General features: G+C 41.4%; 1 protein-coding gene across 2 annotated transcripts in view; it reads left to right on the top strand.

The window, feature by feature from the left end:
- pipox (pipecolic acid oxidase) overlaps positions 1 to 17079 on the top strand; it is a 75147-nt gene extending 58068 nt beyond the window's left edge. For both annotated transcript variants that reach the window (XM_033631771.2, XM_033631770.2), the window contains one exon: positions 14300 to 17079. In XM_033631771.2, the coding sequence (XP_033487662.1) occupies positions 14300 to 14430 (131 nt within the window). In that variant the 3' untranslated portion in view covers positions 14431 to 17079. The remainder of the gene's footprint in view (positions 1 to 14299) is intronic.
- Positions 17080 to 20328: the final 3249 nt, after the last annotated feature.

The following is a 20328-nucleotide window of genomic DNA, read 5'->3' as shown; positions in this document are numbered from 1 at the left end:
ATGTGACACATTCTGCTCATGTTTCAACAGTGTAGCTTCAAAGAAAAAGAGTTTAGGCACTGGCCTGCCTGCAGTCCAGACTTGTCTCCCATTGAACATGTTGCATATTATAATGCACAAAATGCAGTAATGGAAACCATGGACTGTTAGGCAACTGAAGTCGTATATCAGGCAAGAATGGGAAAGAATTTCACTCTCAAAACTTTAACAATTAGTGTCCTGAGGTCCTATACACTTATTGAGTGTTGTTAGAACACTCAATAACATAAAAACACTTGAACATTAAATATCTCGCTTTGGACTGTATTCATTTGAATAGCACATTATTGCATTCTGTTTTTATTTACATTTCATACAGCATCCCAACTTTTTTGGAATTGGGGTTGTACTTCAAAATACTTCATTCAAATTTTATTGTATCTGGACTAGCCCCCCTACATGATAGCTGCCACATCCTAATAGGTTGCCAGGCTCAAGCACATTGCACTGGAAACCAACCAACCATATTTCAAAAACAAAACTTAACTTTTCAGCATCTAGAAATTGCAAATATTTAACTGAACAATGTCATGTCTTATCAAGTCATCTGTCTCAAGTCTATGTCCAGTCTCAAATCATAAATACCAAGTCAAAGTCAAGCTAAGTCTTTTATCAGTGTTAGTCGAGCAAGTCTGAAGCCCTCAGATTTCCATCTCAAGTGGGACTTGGGTCAAGTCATTCGACTCGAGTCCCCCATGTTTGCTGGTTTGTGTACAACGTAACCATGACAACACACAGAGCTGACCATAAACATGTGTCTCAAACTGTGGTTAAAATCCATATTGAGAAGCATATTTCAAATTCACTGTATACAAAGTATGCTCCTTAAGCCTGAATAATTCCAGCATATCCCACATCTTAATTGGAAAATGCTCCAGTCAGAAAAAGGCCTAATACGAATATCCACGCAGAATATGCTATATACATTACCCATGACCAAGCAGCTACCTCCACAGCTGAAAAATTGGGCAACATTAAGTCCCAAAAACTGCAGTTCTTAAAATGGCCTCTTCAGGCTGAGAGTGCTGGACTACAACAACAGAGTCACGGGCAAAGACTGTAAAAATAATGGACATAGCTACCATTACTTTACCCAATGGTATGTGGACTCATGTTTTGAAGCCTGGAGTTCGGCATTTCGGCCATCGCCATCTTGGTTTTTTGGAGCCAGTAGCGGCTGGCACTGTTGTTATGGTGCTATGCTAAACCTGGCTCGTAAAACGTCATCAACCAAGGCTAGCAAGCCTGTAATTTACTGCCTCTCAGGATGTGTTGCATTAGACGTGGGACATGTGCCTGGACTTCCCTGGATGAGTGCAACCTTCCCTATCTCGGGGGTGTGTGTGGTTGATTCACTGCCAGGCCACTGCACTTGCTCCTCGTGACCAGCTCACTTGGACCGGAGGATTCCAGCTTGCTCTTCTTTGTGGTTGTTCAGAGTAAATGTGTATTCACATGGATAATTTGTGGTGTCAAATGCTTTCTTAGTCTCTTTTGTCTTCAGAATGTCTTGCCTTCGGCATCTCCCTCATGGTGTGCCCGTTCAGCTCAATGGCCTCTCCAGCTCTCCCTGCAGGTGTGGCTTATTTTGCCTAATGAGTCATTACCACCAACCCCCAAGTGTGATGTCATTGCTGACCCTGCCTCCTACTACCTACCTTTACCACAAGACAAGACATTCATTACAATACCAATAAAGCTGTCATAACACTGTGGAGGAGCGAGGGATGGATCTGAGCGAGAAGCCAAAGACACTATCAGCAGACAGCCTGTCACTCAGAGCTACACGGCCTTAATTCTGCACAACTTTAAGTCTTAATAAATTGTAAACCGATGAGTCATCAATCAATCAATCAAACTTTATTTATATAGCACTTTTCATACAAACAGAATGCAACACAAAGTGTTTTACACAATAAAAACAATAAACCCCCCACCACCCACTACCACACACACACACACACACACACACACATGCTCGCACACAGACGCACGTGCATAAATTCAGAGACTGTAATGGTAAGGACTAAACAATAACAGACTATTTCACAGCACTCATAAAAACGATAACTGAGGAAATGCTCATAAGTGGAGTAACACCAGAGGCAGGATAAAAAAAAACTAGAATAAAATAAAATAAAAATACAACAGATAAATAAAATTAAATAAATAAATACACAATAATCATAAATACAAAATTTAAAAAATAACATAAAATGAAAAATAATAAAATAAGATAAAATAAAATTTAAAAAAAACAGCTTAATTAAAAGCCAGGCTAAAAAGGTGGGTCTTGAGCTTGCTTTTAAAAATATCAACACTCTCTGCGGCCAGTCATATAAAATTCACCCCATGACCCTGTACAGTTGTCATGAATGTTGAAATTAGCTATAGACACCAAAACTGTGTTTTGTACCAGGCTGTTAAACATGTTTATTTCTGCTGTCGGACATTTAAACATGTGGGTGTTTGGGGATTGACTGGCTTCTGGAGCCAGACTCAAATGGACATACAAAGAATTGTAATTTTTGACACTTCTGTAGTGGCTTAATTTTTCAGCCTCGGAGATTGCAGCTTGGTTTTTGTTTATAGGTTTTCAACACAGTAAATATCTGTATATGGATTGTAAGAGGAGAGTGTCAGTGTTCCAGGACCATATTGATAGGAAATTCTGAGCCATTGTAATATTAAAAAATATATACCTCGATGACACAGACTTTTCAGGAGATGAGCACCTTGCCCAGTATGGGGACACTGGGGCACCCTTCTGGAGCCAGACCAGGGGAGAGAGCTTGCCAGCGACCGTCTGGTGCCTGGGCCTTAGGACATGGGGCCCAGTCAGGCTCAGCCTGAACAGATGGATCGGCAGTTCGGTGCGGCTTCTGCAGTAATGCAGGCGCTGTACCAGTTCATCTCGGTGAAGAGAGAGCTGAGCTGGAAGGCAAAGCTTTTGATTTACTGGTCCATCTACGTCCCGACCCTCACCTATGGTCATGAGCTCTGGGTAGTGACCGAAAGAATGAGATTGCAGATACAAGTGGTGGAAATGAGTTTCCTCCGTGGGGTGGCTGGGCTCAGCCTTAGAGATAGGGTGAGAAGCTCAGACATCCGGATGGAGCTCAGAGTAGAGCCACTGCTCCTTCGCGTCGAAAGGGGTCAGTTGAAGTGGTTCGGGCATCTGACCAGGATGCCTCCCGCTGAAGGTGTCCCGGGCACATCCCACCGGTAGGAGGCCCTGGGGTAGACCCAGAACACGCTGGAGGGATTACATATCTCATCTGGCCTGGGAACGCCTTGGGGTCCCCCAGGAGGAGCTGGAAAGTGTTGCTGGGAAGAGGGATGTCTGGGGTGTTTTGCTCGGCCTGCTGCCCCTGCGACCCGGCACTGAATAAGCAGATGAAAATGGACGAATGGATGGATATTGATAGTGCAACTTGAAAAAAACGTTTGATGGATTTTGTCTTTTCTATTATCATTCAATGTATTACTTCTATCTGGGGTATAATCAAGTCTTGGAACAACAGTTTGCATGATTTTAGGGATGTTTCAGTGGAGTTTTTTTCCTATATTTATTTACATGTATCATTAAAAAAGGCTGAATTGGCTATTAGTGGCTCCTGTTGGCAGTGTACCCATAAATATACTGACTACTACTTGATTACTTTCATACTGAACAAACTTCTCAGGCAAGTGCTGTAGTTATAAGAACCTTTTTCTATTGTTTCTGGGCATATTTATGGACATGCATTTGCAATGGATTGGTTAGAGGATAATGATATTCTCAGAAATTTTCATATTCTGTGCAATTCACACTAAAGCTGTGCAGTTCATTTAAGCATGATTCACATATGACTTTGCGTTTCCAATTTGACAGAGTTATGCCTCAGAGAAGGAGTCCAGTTTTTGACAAAAAATATGGCAATCGGGGCGCTGGTGGCATAGTGGATAGAGCAGGCGTCCCATGCACAAGGCCATTGCCACAGCGGCCTGGGTTCGACTCCAGCCCGTGGCCCCTTGCTGCATGCCTCTCTCTCTCTCCCCCCTTCATGCTTAGTTGTCCTATCAATTAAAGGCAGAAATGCCCCAAAAAATATCTTTAAAAAAAATGGCACTTAATGTTTTTCAAAAGTAAACCTCCATGTGTCAAAGCCACTGTTGTTTTAACACTAGAACCGCCACGACGGTCTGACAGACCATTTGGGTTTTTATAATGCAAATAACTCTGTTTAGATAAAACCTACAAGCTTCTCTTCCTATGACTTTTCCTAAAAATGTGTCTTGTATGTTTTCTAAAGCCTGTAAGTTACAACAATGAAACACACTAGACTTCTGAGCAGTTATACCTCCGACCACGGCAGACGGCTGCTGAAAGTTATACATTTTGATACATACAGGTAGGCTATACCAGTGCTTAATTTGAGCCGGAACATATACCAGGATCTTTTCAGAAAAGGCCCTGGTGCCTTCCGGAACTAATCTGCATCAGACTAGAACTTTTCACATCTAAAAACTACATACAGTATTGGCTGATGTCACTAGTGTTGCAGGGTGGAGTACCATAGTACTACGGTTCCTCACGTACCACTACTGTGGGATAAGTTCAAAGTCCAGTCGCAAGAGGGTGAATACCCATGCGCTGTCCAATAACGGCTCGCACTGGCCACCTGGCACTCAATATGCTGCTGTAGTGGTTTGTTTTCCAGACATGTGAGTATCTTTGAGCAGTGAAAGTTATTATTTATTTCTTTTTACTTGTTGGCAGTGATTTGTTTTCCACAGAGCTCTACGTGCGAGCATTTTACTCACATTTGCGACTAAAAATAGCAACCAGCAGCAGAAACGAAAGGCCAATCCTGCCGGTTGTGGGTTGAACAGGGGTCACAGACAGGAATACGGCGGTCAAATAGCCTACGGCGGCTCCGCGGCACAAGATAACAGCTTACCGGCGACAGAGGAGTCTGACTTCAGGTCCAGTAGTCTAATTTCCTCTTTCGTTGGCGTCATGACTGCCCATTAGTACCTGGACAACCGAGCCGTGGCAGGTATGTGGCGTGTCAGAGGAGAAACGAGCTGTTCACATTTCTCTCTTTGTGGCAGGTATCGGCCCACAAACCTCACCACACTTTAGGGACTGTTCTTTACTTATGAAGGGACTGTTCTTTACTTGTCAGGGGAGGAGGGTGGCTGGTTGATTTTTATTTTATTTATTTATTTTATTTTGATCCCTACTATGTTAATCACTTATTGATGCTGTTTTTGAAGTATGAATAAGTCAGTAAGTAATTTATTCAATTGAAATATCATTGATGTATTATAGAAAAGTGATTTATCTTTTTATAAATGACAAAAGGCACATCTGCCTCATTTTTGCTGTGGTATCATGATACTACTCAGAACGGTGATACTTTCACTGGTATCGTACCGTGGGTCCCAATTTTAGTACCATGACAACACTAGATGTCACAACCATTCCATTCAGAGTTGTGCAGTGAGGCGGCTTGGGTGCCACTTAAAAAAGTGTTCCCCCACTTTTGGGAGTGGGGGAACACTCTGCTCTCTCAGAGGCCCAAAGTGTTCCCCTACTTCTAATTTTACAAATTAAGCACTGGGCTATACATATTGCAAAACTCTGTAAAAGTACACCAAAGCATACATTTTTGTTTCCAAATATTTATTTGAAAACGAAACCATTCATAGGGTCACTAAAAAAACATTTTGTTGGTAATAAAAAACAAGTGTAATCTCAACAGTGACCGTGCCAGCCGGCGGGACTGCGGCTGAACCGCTTCCAATTTTCATTCATTCATTCATTCAATCGCGTGTTCAGTGTGTGTGTGTGTGTGTGTGTGTGTGTGTGTGTGTGTGTTAGTTTGTCAGAGAGGAGTATCCATTTAAAAAATTTTCCACTAATTATTTCGGTGTTTATTTCTTTTATTCTTATTTTTTTTTATTAAAATGCGTAATATAGCCAACAATATTATAGACCAATGTTAATCTAATTTATTATTGTAGAATGTATTTAGCAAATCACTACTTTCAACTGGCGACACGGCACAGTAGCAGTGCAGCAGCAAAAAAACAAAAAAAAACAAAGGTATTATAAAAAGCCGACAGATAGTGTTAATTAATTGACATGAGACATTGGAGAGGTTGTCAGTCCTGTAATTTTTTTTTTTTTATTTTATCATAACTTCTCAGAAATTACTCAAAAATGCATTTTTTTGTGCTTCTGAGCACATGGGCAGCATAAACAATTAAAAAGAGCTAGGCTAGCAGTGTTTTTTTCCCCTGGTGTTTTTGCTAAGCTAGACCAAAAAAAGCCCTGACCTCTGTACCAACTGCACAAATATGAAACTAATATTATCTTCTCATCAAACTTTGGGTAAGATGGCAATAGGCAGCTGTTCCTTTGACAGTATTTGTTTACAGTACACCAAAGCGTTTCCTTTACAGTGCCACCAAAAAGGGGGATTTCTCCTTTGTAATTTGCATGTTTGGGAGGCCCCTGCTGGCCTATGGGCACTAAGCAGCCACCTAGTTCACATAATAAATAGTAACCATTAGGGATGTCCCGATCCAGCTTTTTCACTTCCGATCCGATACTGATATTACAGCCTTGGGTTTTGGCCAATACCAATACCGAGCCGATCCAAGCACGTATTATACATATTCACTTATTTTGTCATGTTAGAAAAGGTTTGATCAAGCGATATTACTCTAACAAGAACAACTACTTAATCAGGTTAGTTAGAATGTTCCACAACAGTTGGTATGAGAAACTGACCTGTTTATTGTTAACAGGGTTAAATAAAAAATATAGCTGGTTTGCTTTGGCTACTTTGGCCCCTTAATAAATAGAAAATAAATCAGCACAAGAAATCTTTAAAATGTCTAACATTGAAATTAAAATAGCAGCAAGACTCCACACATTTGTGCTTTGCTCCCCTAATAAATAAAAAATAGATTAACACCACAAGACATTGTTGGCATTTAACAAACAATGCAGCCTTTCCTGCCAGCCTGTTTAAACGAGCAATAGTGCATCCATGGCTCCAATTTCACTAATTGTGCCCAAAACAATGCTATCAGTGCTCTTTACTTAAACAGTAAGAGTGTAAACCAAATAAAAATATCACTCTCAAAAAACCAGAGCAGAAAACAAATAGTCAGTTAACTAAATTGACTGCTACTGTTCCTACCCTTCCCTCCATGGGTGCGTCCCAAGTCTCTTATTTTATATTGCTAACTCCTAACTCCTTACTTTAACCGGAAGTCGTTCAAGGTCTGCCATCTTTAAGGCCGTCTCATGTCTCTTATTCCTGCCAGTAAGGAGTTAGCGTTAGGAATTAGGAGGGATCTGTTGATGCGATGAGTAAGGTAACACGAGAGGTTCCTAACAGGAAGTCTTTTTCAGCTTGAGGCCATGACGTATAAATACCCGCCCCCTACGTCTGTCTCATTTGAACGAGATGGCAGAGAAACAGCGCAAGTGTACCCGTTACATGCATTCTTTGCAATGAAACGCTGTAATTCACATGCCTACGTGACTACAAAGAGTAATGTTAATGACATTTCGTGCAAGACTGTCATGTTGTAATTAAGTTTATTTCATTCACAACCCGTGTTCAGCGGACTGTGATGCTTGGCTGTTAAATGTGCAGTTGCTCGAGTGATATAATACCACGCACACACATACACAAACACATTTGCCCATCATTAATTGTCCTGCATATCATGTGAGTGGAATAATGTTTAATAGGCTGTAGGTAATTATTAATATTAATATTAATTATTATTATTACTTTCATTAATGTTGTTGTAAGCTACTGTCATTACTGTCTGTCCTGCATCTCTCTCTGTCTGTGTCTCTGTCTCTCTCTGTCTCTCTGTCTCTCTCTCTCTCTCTGTCTTTCTGTCTCATTGTGTCATACGGATTACTGTTAATTTATTATGTTGATCTGTTCTGTACGACATCTATTGCACATCTGTCCGTCCTGGAAGAGGGATCCCTCCTCGTGCTCTTCCTGAGGTTTCTACCGTTTTTTTCCCCGTTAAAGGGTTTTTTTGGGGGGAGTTTTTCCTGATCAGCTGTGAGGGTCCAAAGGACAGAGGGATGTCGTATGCTGTAAAGCCCTGTGAGGCAAATTGTGATTTGTGATATTGGGCTTCATAAATTAAATTGAATTGACTGAGGCAGACTGACAGGTCTGATGTCTTATTCACTCAGCAGCTGACTTGTTGAATGATGGCGAGTGGATTTAATAATAGTGATAATGATGATAATAATAATGATAATGATGCTCATCACAGTGACAGTGGCAGGGCTACAGACCGTTCTTTAATTGCCACAAACTTCGGCAAATGACTCAATAACAATGGTAAGGGGGGGGTTACGGCTTTGATCAGCGAATATAATGTGACTTGGGATGTACGCCAAATGCTGGCTCCGTTATGCAGCACATCCAGCTGTGCCGCCGTCATCAGGACAGGACGTCGCTTCACGTGACGCTTCAGAGTAAGGCCGTCTCATGTCTCTGATCAGCAATCCTCACTCCTCACTCCTAACTCCTGACTCCTTAAATGTTTTCCTAAGTGGGAGGGACTAAACAGTTAGGTTAGGTGGCTAGGTTAGGTGGTTAGCAGTAATTTTAAGAGACTTGGGACGCACCCCATGTGTGTCTGCATGCTGGCCTGGTGGATTGATAGTAAGTGCTGGAGCGGATCACTGGAATGGACTGCTTGAATCGCGGAGCGCTGGGCTCCGTGAAAAACTGGATCGGAGTTCTGGGATCAGCATTTTTCCATGCAGTCGGATCCGATGCCGATGCACGTTTTTTTGCTAATATTGGTGGACGATACCGATCCGAATATCCGAATGGGTGGTTACTAGGGATATCCCGATCTGATTATCGCCATGCCTTATTCAATAGGAGGAGAGAAATAGGTGTGGTGTCCAGTGCTTTTTAGGGCTAATTTCTGCTAGTTTTAGAAAATGTGTGAATTTTCTCCCTTTCTCTATTTTTCAAATATCCTCCCCCATCAAGCTTTCAGTGTTGATGTAAGTCATATCATGGGCACAAATGCAAGTCACTGCATTAACTGGATGTGAGAACCAGTTTAAAGCTGATTATTTACAGTGTGTAAGAAGATATCCTCATGTGTTCACAGTGTTCAGGGCTGCAGAATATCTACAAAGTCTAGCTGGACACACCAAACCTTCCAAGTATTCTAGGGACAGAGATCCTTAACTTTTAATGAGATGTTCTTGTCCATTGTGAAAGGTGAAAGTGCCTGTGCTTCGGGTCTACACTCATGTTCTTCTCTAATTAACATGGCGGAGGCACCCAGAAGGCCGACTCGGCTCCACCTCTTCTCTCCTACAGTTCTTTCCATTGTCTCCTGGCACTTTTCCATCTCTTCATGCAGTCCTGTCCTTTACCTAATTATATCTGTAATTAATATCCTGCTCACAATCCTTTGCTTTCAGAGGAGCCTGCTGGGATAAAGGGACTAAAAGTGTAAAGACCCACAGTACAAAAATGTTGGTCAAATGAATAACATACTAATGACTTTGCTTTTCTTGAAGCTATCAAACCAAATGCACAAGTGCAGCATTGAGCAAAGTAAGTCCATCGTGTTCAATGGAGGATGCTGCAGCTCTGTATGTAGCCTCTGCTGTTTCTGCAAGGATATTTTCCTGTTGGGCTATGCTCTACCCCACTTGTGTATTTGGTATGAAAGATGGATGAAAAGAACAAAAACCTTTTCCACTTTTGAAAATTCAGAAAGTGTAGGGGGATAGGGTGCATGATCATGCTCAAAAAATGTTAAGGCAACAAGAGAACATGCCAGGGCATTACTGATATTTTAAGGGATCATGCCCTGTGAATTTTGTGGCAATTTGACCAGATGTTTCCAAGATCTTGCTCTAAAAAGCCATATAATCCCGGTGAGTCTTGTCTGGTCTCCCCCTTGAAATTATTTCTCAGAATCACAAGAGGAACCACAATACAATATTATCGTATATGATACAATACAAAATTATCATGATACTTTGGTCATGCTACAATATTACTGCAATTGCCATTTATCCAACTGCAAATTATTTCTACAAAGGAAAATGTCAACATCAGTTTCACATTGTAAGATGAAGTTTTCAGTGCACATCTTACTTTAATCATATTCATTGCAGCAAAATGTGATGCAAAGCCGCAAGAGTGACCAACACTGTCATAAAACCTGTCGGATATGCTGCATACACTTGACAAACTGAACTGTTGACAGATGTAACGCCCTCTGTGAGGCCAGATTAAGTGCATGATTGAAACACTTCACATGCAGGTATTCTGCTAACTGAACAACACCCATGTTATAAGCATTGTCTGTCTTGACAAGGTTTTAGTTGGCAGTCCCCCATTCTTGCACTTTGGTGTACTGCTCTAGTTTGGAGAACGTAAGACAGCAGTCGCCAGTTCTCTGTGAGATAATGTGCTGTTTTAGTCACATATGAATCCACTGACCTTGAAGTCCAGGCATCAGAAGTTAATGCCAACCCCTCTGCTGTACTCAAAGATTTCTCAACTTAATGCTTCACTTCTTTGTAGAGCTTGGGTACAGCTGTATTGTTTTAGCATTTAACAAAAGCCTTTGTTTTCAACAATGCTTTATGGACACAGATCTTTGCATGTAAAATAGGTGATGGACTGTGTTATTTTCTTAGCTCTCTCAGAGCTGGATGGTCATTTTGTCAAGCAAAGTGTGTCCAGCATTGGTTGATTTTTAAGCAGAGCGGTTTTAGTGTTAGCTTGGCCCCTTAAGTGGCTAATGCTGTCTCCAGTTGGTGGTGTGATAGGTGAGCCCTCATGTTCATCATATTCCCAGAGACTTTATTCTCATATGACACTACTTGCAAATGGCATGTGTCATAGCCAAGTCCTCCTTTCCTTCTGTGTCAAAAAATCCAAAATAAGTCCAGACGTTTGATTTAAATGCTGACGGCGCATTTCATGATTTTTTTTTTCCGGTGCCTCCATCTTTGTTTTGATTAACTTTCTGCGAAATGCCACTGACTGAGACCTCTGCTGCCCTCATCAGGAACAAAAACATCAGCACCATCTAGTGGACAGAAAAAGCAATTGATTTTTATTATTCTAGTACCAAAAGTTGTATTAAAATGTCACTATGCAAAATATCGCGATACTATGCTGTATAGATTTTTTCCCCACCCCTAGTAGTCAGTAATATATTATATAGTATAAGTGATATTTCTCCATGAATGTTGATTTCATAAAAGTGTAGTATTATTTTGAGATGATGCTGCTGTGGTGTGCCTTTATGCCATGTTCACATCATGTGGGATGGTTGTTGTTGTCTTTCTGTACAGTGAGTTACATCCATCTGTGAGTTTGTTGTCACCTGACATTCTGCCAGTCTTGTGGGCCGCAAAGTCCTCTTCAGTCTGTTCTAGGTTCAACTTCTCAGCTGGTTTCATTCTCAAAGCAAAATGTAACCAGAGCACTCAGTCTCTCCTAGCCAGAATCATCCTCCATCATGATGTAATCCCTTGTAATATTGCACTCATGTACTGTTAATAAACTGCTTGGTCTGGTCCAGATGCAACCACACTCCTCAAAATGCTGACAGCCCATTGACCCTATACATTTACAACATGTACTGTATGTTACGGTGTCTTCTATCAGGACCTCTGCCCTCCCAGAGCTGCAGACACACCAGCAGCATCTGCTTTGCTGCAGCCACTGATTTGTGCCCTTTTTGCTCCATTCTGACAGTTTATCAGGCCTTTTCGTCTTTTGTTTTTACTCTGTGATGGATGTGACTTGAGGAATAGCGAAGTGCAATACTTCAGATGAAAGACAATTCAGTAAAGGTAAAGTTAGTGATTTTTAAAGATACTCAACTACAAGAAATGTTGTTACAGTAACTGGAGTAAATGTAATTTGTAACTACCACCCACTGGGTAAGGCATTCATGTTTGTTAGCTTTCGTAACTAGCCATCCATCCATCAGTTTCTTCATCCCTACATCCAGTCTCTAAAATGTCTTCTCTCCAAATTTAGCACAAACATCCACTTTGAGACAAGGATGAACTGATTGGAATTTGGTGGTCAAAGGACAAGGTCACTGTGAACTCATAAGTCACATCCTCATGAAAGAGGTATCCAAAGAACACCTTGAGGGAATTTCTTCACATTTGGCTTCTTCTTGGACTCAAGGATGAACTGATTAGAATTTGGTGGTTAAAGGTCACTGTGACCTTGCATCCATCTTATTTCATCAAGGTGATATCTCAAGAAGGTGTGATGAAGGTCTTGAGTTTCCTCATATTTAGTGCAAACATCCAGTTGGATTCAAGAATGAATTGATTAGAATTTGATGGTCAAAGGTCAAGGTCATTGTGACCTCACAAAACATGTTGTCACGTTGACATCATAATAATCCATATATACACTTTTCTGGCCACTATCAACGTCATATCTCAAGAACAGAAGGAGAGACATCTGGTCAGATACTGAATTGGTGACTTCGGTGTCCACCTTTAAACTGCTGATTGTATAGATCTTCTGTGCTGTTGGGGGTAAGATGTGTGTGAAGCATCCATGTAAACTGTAACTGCAACTTGACACATTTGTGGAGCCATACAACCGCAAGGCAGTAATTCTAGTCTTTTAAAGGTACTTTCATATCATAAAGCTTAAGTTTTCTGAACCCCATAGTTGGAAATTGCTAATTACCATAACTTCATTGTTGCATTACTCAAATCATACTGGGCCTCATTCACTAAGCTGTGTGTAGAAATGTTGTTTCTTTGTGCACAAAAGAAGTGCAAATACAAAATTACAATTGGATTAATGGCACAAGCACATTGGCTAATTTTCTGTGCCTGTGTTAGTGGATCTGAGTCTTTCTGCATAGAGCAATGGCACAGAAATTTGTGGGAATGACCGATCATTATGGCCAAGTCAAAAAATAGTGCACACCAAAACTGGTCAATTTAAATATGACATGTACTCCATCGTAATGAAGAACTGGGACACCATTAAATTAAATATTCTAATTATGACCATTGCTGATGGGGATAAAAGGGCATTATTTTTAATTAGAACATTTGTCCGATGCATGTGTAAATTAATGGTTTTTAATATTGTTGTTTATTAAAGCCCTTTTTAATAAATGCAGTATTAATATGCTATGAATGTATTTAGTCCAAAGGTATGTGTCTAAATTTTCTAAGGCAGCCGGGCCTTTATCATTTGTGTGAACGCATGGTCTGAGGCAGTTCTAATCTGTTGGCAGAGTATGAAAAATTCAGGTAAGAAAATATTGATGAATCCTGTATTTGTACGTGAAACCCTTGTATACACAGTTTAAGCACAGATTTGTGTTTACACACTGTTTGTGAATGAGGCCCATTGTCTTCAGAGAGCAGCACTGCTTATTCTTTTTATTAGTCTGTATTAATTATTACCTGTGCTCTTTGTGCTCGTTCCCCAGCAGCAGTAAAGATGCTCAAAGTCATATTGGAGAAGTTCACAGGGCTTCTGCCTAATACAGAAGAAAAAATGTGTTGCCTTCCTCCCCCTCCTTCACAACGTGCATTTGTCATCAAAGCCCGACACAAGTGCTTTAAAGCAAGTACTGGGGGGTTGCCATGGCTACAAAGTCACCCTGTGGGCTTGGCCATCTATTGAGGTTTTCCATTCTCCTTCTCTGGCGAGATGAAAATTCACGTGGCCAAACTGTCAGAGCCAAGCTTTTATGACTTCAAAGCCAGGCAGAATCCACAGGAGCTCCGAGACCTTTGTCAGATGGTGATGTGCTGCATTCCTCAAACCCTGTTGACATTCACAATTTGCCTCTCAGACCTTAGCAACAAGGACAATCAGACTGCTGCATTTTGAAAATAGCACTCTCTCATCTCACTTCTGGGCTTGAGCACATGAAGCCATTACACAGAGAAAGGACAAATCCCCCTTAATTTAGCATTTGGTCCCAGTTCACTAAAGTGACTAGATGCTCAGTGACAGGCATTGCAACAGGTTTACTCTTCTTTTATGCATTCACTCATGTGGGGCTTGAACCCACCGCCTGACTTAGACAAAGGCCCAGAGATGCAGGCTATTTATAGGCTAACTACAAGGTGCACGGCCGAGATTTGCTCAGATTAGGATGCTGATTCATCTGACATGGTTTAATGATCTGTGTACGTACTTTGCTCACTGTAATGACTTCTCTTCTCCAGGTCACGGCTTCAAGTTTGGACCAATCATTGGCAAGCTCCTGTGTGAACTCACCCTGGGAGAAGTGCCCTCCTATGACCTTTCACCTTTCCGAATCAGACGCTTCCAGGCAATGACAAAATCATCATTGTAGAACTGAGACTGGATACTCAGAGCATCAACATAGCATCACCAAGTCTTATCTTATTATAAATGTAGTGTGATTTTCACTTGTCATTGTAATTCAGCCCCACAATCACAAATGATGTATGCTTTGTCTGCCGGTTTATTTGATGTGGTCAGTATGTGTTTCCATCTCCACATGATGTGATCAGGCGTGAAAGCACTCAGGCGTCATGACAGTCTTTGGGCCCTATCTCACCCGGTGCAAAGTGGTGCAGATGGCAGCGTAACTGTCATTACTAGTTTTAGACCAACACAGTTGTCACTTTCATAGCCAATGTCCACATGTTGTCAGTAGCAAATGTACTTGCGCCCATCTGTGTGTCCATGGGCATGTAGGTCTTACCCCCAAATTCCACCAGATACGTGTTGGTTGCGTCTGCGCTCCGGAGCGGCAGTGGAGCCGATACGTTTCAATTCTAGTCAATGTGTATGCTTCCACCCGCTGCGGCTGTGCTGTGTTCCGGCTCCGTCACAGCTGCGGCGCTCCGGAGCCCTCCGCAACAGATACGCAGGACTTCTATTTTTACCGGACAACGGAGCACAACGCAGCAATTCAGCACGGAGCAGATCGTGCGGGGCAGGAAGTTGTGCACAGAAAATAAAATACACAGTGTTCACGGCAGATCATATTCCCTGCACTACACCTTGAAAACATCATAATGGGCGGTGGCAGGCCTGAAATCAACAGGTCAGAGGTTTTCAGTTGTCATTTCACCCCGTTGACACTAGGCTTGTGCCGGTTTGAAAATTTTACAACCGGTTTGATTTAAAGCCAAATATCTAACCGAACCGATATATCGAAGTATATACCTAATTTTACCACTGGGGGTCACATTTGAGCTATTTTTCCAAATAAAAGCCCATTATAGGTGTAATGCGCTTCCAACCCACTAGGTGGTGATAATGCTGTATTAACCGCCAATACACCCAAGGTCACAGACGGCCCAGTCCTCCCTCCCAGCAGCAGTCAGAGTAGGAGATGTTAACTCCTCCGTGTCCAGACTGCAAGTGAATCGTGCATGCGCGGAACCGCCGCTGGCTGATCCCAACCTGGTCTACAGTCAGGGCGGGATGTAAATGTAAAATTTTCTTTGTCTAATATAAATCACTGAAAGAACATTCATTTGTAGTTCTAAACATATTCAGGGTGTTTTTTTTACTCAGTTTTTGTCTCTCCCACAACGTTATTCCTCTCTCCTACAGCATCCATTACAATTACATGCATATGGACAATTATGCAAATTAGTTGATGATGTCATTTAACGACTTCTAGCGACTTTTAGGACAGCCAATAGCTACTCTTCTTACTGAGGAGTTGGCAACAGTGCTGTGGAGTCTGCAGTCTGCGGCTCCTCCACTTCATTTAAAAACATACATAAACCTCATTAAGTTGTCATAATGCATGTTACAATGCAAGATAAGTTGAATATAGTCCCTTGACACGCCGCTGATGTGAAAAGCCCAACCCCCCCACCCCCACCCGGTTTATCCGGTTGACATGAATTAAACCGGGTGGAGTTCTTAAACCGGACCGAACCGGTTAAACCGGAAATCAGCACAAGCCTAGTTGACACCATGGACGAGGAGATGTTAATCATGGAGGTGCACCAAGATGTCTTCCTGCTACTCCTCTGATTTTGTGGTTCTGTTGATAGAAACTACATCTTGTTACATCGCGCAATTATGCGTGAATTGGGTCATGGGTCCTCGTGACTTCCGCTGTCCAGTGGAGCTGCACTGCTCTGCACAACAAACACAGCGGGACAGGGACATCCAGTGGAATTCCGGCGTTAAAATGAAGTGTAGTCTGGGGCACTGTTACAGTGTGTTCACACCGGGTGCGAGGCGAATTTTTCGCGCGATAAGATTACATACAAAGTCAATGTAAAGACGCGAATAGATGCAAATTTGTGCCGGCAGTGCGAATGACGCGAATGGCGCGACGCAAATGACGCGAATGGCGCAACGCGAATGATGCAACGCAAATGGAGCAAACGCGCAAAATTCGCGTCATTTGCCTCTTCGCGCAAGTTCAAAATATTGAAGTCGAGCGCTGCTGTCCAACTTCCTGCTGCATTTACACATGAGGAGCAGTGTAACTTCAGTGATTTTTTCAGATGATTGAAGTGTAGTTCTGTTTTCTCTGTCAAGTTTCTAACTACAGTTTTTAGTTTTGCTGCTTAAAAGGACCACGATAATTGCAGCAGTGAGATCACTGAGATCACTAAATTCACTTGCATTATGCACTTTAGACCATGTGCTATATTATCATTTAAATAGGGCCCTGTGTACTTATATGATCTTGCATAAACAGGTAACAATTGGAACTCCGCAGTAATCTGAAAATTTTGGGAACCAAGTTCATTTGTTGTCTTGTCGGGAGTGAGATGAGAAGATTGAACCCACTCTCGGGGCTGTATGCTAAATATGAAGACAGACAGAAGGCAATTAATCTTAGCTCAGCAAAAACACTGGGAGCACAGGGAAACGGCTAGCTTGGCTTTGTCCAAATTTTTAGAAAATCTGCTCTACCAAAATTTTTACATTTAGCTAATTACTGTAATTCATCATGTTTATTTAATTCATCAACTACCAGAAATAAAAAAATAAAAAATGGCATGTTGTGGTTTTACATGTGCTGAAGAGAAGCACCATGTACAGGAGAGACCTGGTTTCTGTAATTGATGTAGCAGGCATTAGAGAAACCTGATTCCACAGCTAGTTCTCCTGGAGAGAGCTGATTTCTTGGCTATATATAGCCTACTGTACATGTAACCAGGTTTATATTCAACTTTAACATGTATGCATGTGCATGACAAAGACTTCAGACAAAGAAATGATCACTATAATGGCAGCAGGATGAAAGGAAAAAATATATAAATATATAATTTAGCAATACAAACTTTTATTCAAAATAATTATATTTGAAGTGGGGCTAAAACTGAAACTGATTCTGATTCTAAAGTAGCTTAAATGGTAAATGGACCTGCATTTGTATAGTGCCTTTCTATGCATCTGACCCCTCAAGGTGCTTTTTACACTATGAGTCACATTCACCCATTCACACACAGTCATGCGCTGGTGGCCGAGGCTACCATGCCGGGTGTCACCTGCTGCTCAGTTTTTAGCACACTTACACACCGACGGAGCAGCCACTGGGTTCAGTATCTTGCTCAAGGACACTTTGGCATGCGGAATAGAGAAGCTGGGGATCAAACTGCTGATCTTCTGATTGTGAACAACCTGCTCTTGACATTAAACATGTACAGCTCACCATGGTGTGTTTACTCTGCAGTGTGATTTGACATCCAACCCATATTATACAGATTTGCATTTGAAGGAATAAAAGAGGAAACAGCCTGTAGAATAGGAAGGTTTGTTGTTCTCCAAAGCAACAAGAACCATATGTAATGAACTCAGAATAATCTAATACTGCCTTGATTTTGACCAGAGAACCAACATCAACTAGTCTAACATCATCGTGCAATTGTAAATCCACCCATCTGTGACAAATGGTAAAGTAAAAAAAGCTATAATCTTATTGGCATGTATGATTTAATGCATCAGTAAACCTCCCTCTTGCTGTTTTCCCAGCATTCACCATTTTGCCAACTAAGTACATGGTTAAAAAGACATCAGCCACCAAGCCATTTCTCTATGTGAAGCCAGCTGCGTGCTTAGGCTCCAGAGGTGGCCTATTGCCTGGATCTATTTCCCCATGTACCGGTAAACATTTTAATCACTAATCAGATGGCCTATTACAATGGATGCCAACCACGGCCATCAGCGGGAATGGGAAAATTATGCAGTGAAACGGCAGAGATCAGCGAGCCATTTGCTCCCTTGCCTCTAAGTGACTTCAGATGGATAGCAAAAGGGCCATTATGCAAATTGAAAGAATTAGAAGTACATTAAACATGCAAATGCAAATATTCAACCACCAATAATCATCAAGCAGGGCCAACTGAAACACCTATCTGGAACATTGTCTAGCTTGTAAAATCCCACAAAGCCTTGAAAAAGCCAACTTTTTTCTGCACATGATTCTCTAAGGTAATGGCATCCAGTCTGCTTATTGTGTTACCGTAGCAGAGTTCATGCTGTACATCAGTAGCTAGCAGAGGCAATGCAAAGGGGAGAGAAACATGGAACAGATCTCAAGTAAATGGATGTGAGTGCTCAGTGCTCTCAGAGCACAGTTTTATCTAGAATTATTCAGACAGAAGAATAACTCATTAAAGCTGCATTAATCAAGACTTTTATGTTAACAATTGATCATATCAATTGTTAACATGTGCGATGTGAAAGGACCAACGTGCAATGTGAAAGGGCTTGCTTGCAGTGATGTGCCCACAGAGCATTATAACCAACCCTTTCCTGCAGCTCTACTGAGCATTTTAGCATCCTTGAGCTCATTGTCTTGGCTTTCCGACTGTGCACACTGAGCTCATCATCCTGGTTTCCAGCAGCAGCACTGTTTTCAGTGACAAAGCTCTGGTAAAGCCATTGTAAACTACTTGCTCAGCAGCAAACAGTAGACAGACATTGTTAGAGACTAGCTGCTGAACGCAGTGGAGAATTTAGCAGCTAAAGAGACAGATTTTTTCTCAGGAGGTTGTGGCAACCTAACCAGAGCTAAAAGAGAGTGAAAATTGAACTAACATTCATCCAGTGTTGGTGGTAACACATTAGAAAAGTCACACGTTACAGTAATATATTATGTTTTTATATTACCCATTACTAACAGGATTTCAGGTAATATAATTACATTTACAATGTCACATAAGGCGTTACCATCCTATTGTTTTCATTTTCATTCATCCACACTGATCCACACTGCTCCATTTCCACCAGTGTGCCACCAGAAAAAATATCATCCAAAGGTTATTGTGTCTTGTCATGTCATTACAGACTACATCATTGAAGGGTGCCGGTGATAAGCACATCTGGGTCACGCCATACTGTTTTCAGTTTGTTTCCATTAATGTAACTACAACGTTTACACCGCTTGCCGTTCTGCTTTTGCATCCTAAGGCTGCCTGAAAGTAGTGGGGATAAGGAGCTGGCCCCCGGTTCGTTTTTTCCTCGTTCTTATGCATAACTCTCTCCCCAGTGCTGTTGTAGCTGACCGACACACCGGGAACTGGCAGGTGGGTCTTCCAGCTCTGGTGTATTAATTTGCGCTCGTCATAGTGACTCAATTGCACATCATTCCATTTGTTGTGCTAACCTCAACATTTGTTTATTGTATATAAATATATATATATATATATATATATATATATATATATATATATATCATAGCACCACAAATATGTATCTGTATCTCATAATTATCAGACTTTGATCCTCTGCCTGACCCTCTCTGTGTCCAAGGCTATTCATTTATTCAAAAGGTCTAGGATGTTTAATTGTTCTATATCTACTATTATTAATACAAAGTGGTAACCACTGTATGTGAATGCATGAATGGGTCAGACCTGTGCAGCACTGGATTTGAAATGAACTGTAATAAACTGGAGCTTCTGTGCTTTGATGAAAGTAATGCAAAATAAGTAATGTATTACTCTACATAGACAGTAACATTTTGAGAGTAACTTGCCCAGCGCTGCATCCATCAGATGCACAAACAGGACTCCTGATGAATGATCGTATTGCTCCGTGTCTGCTGAATGTAAAACTAGGCAGTGTTTTGCAAATATGCACATTTTTGTAAGGTGATGACATGCTGATAGTGTGCTTACTTACTGTGTTTACTGTGCTTGTTTCATTGCCTGAAGGTGTCAAAATCAATAACTAAATGAATTATTCAATTTTAAGTACTAGATATCTTTGATAAGGCTAAAAAAACAGAGGCTTCACTTGA

Source organism: Epinephelus lanceolatus, chromosome 4 (genome assembly GCF_041903045.1).
Source record: "Epinephelus lanceolatus isolate andai-2023 chromosome 4, ASM4190304v1, whole genome shotgun sequence".
NCBI classification, from domain to species: Eukaryota; Metazoa; Chordata; class Actinopteri; order Perciformes; family Serranidae; genus Epinephelus; species Epinephelus lanceolatus.
The sequence above is the reverse complement of the archived record's forward strand: the minus strand, read 5'-3'. Positions and strand labels throughout refer to the sequence as shown.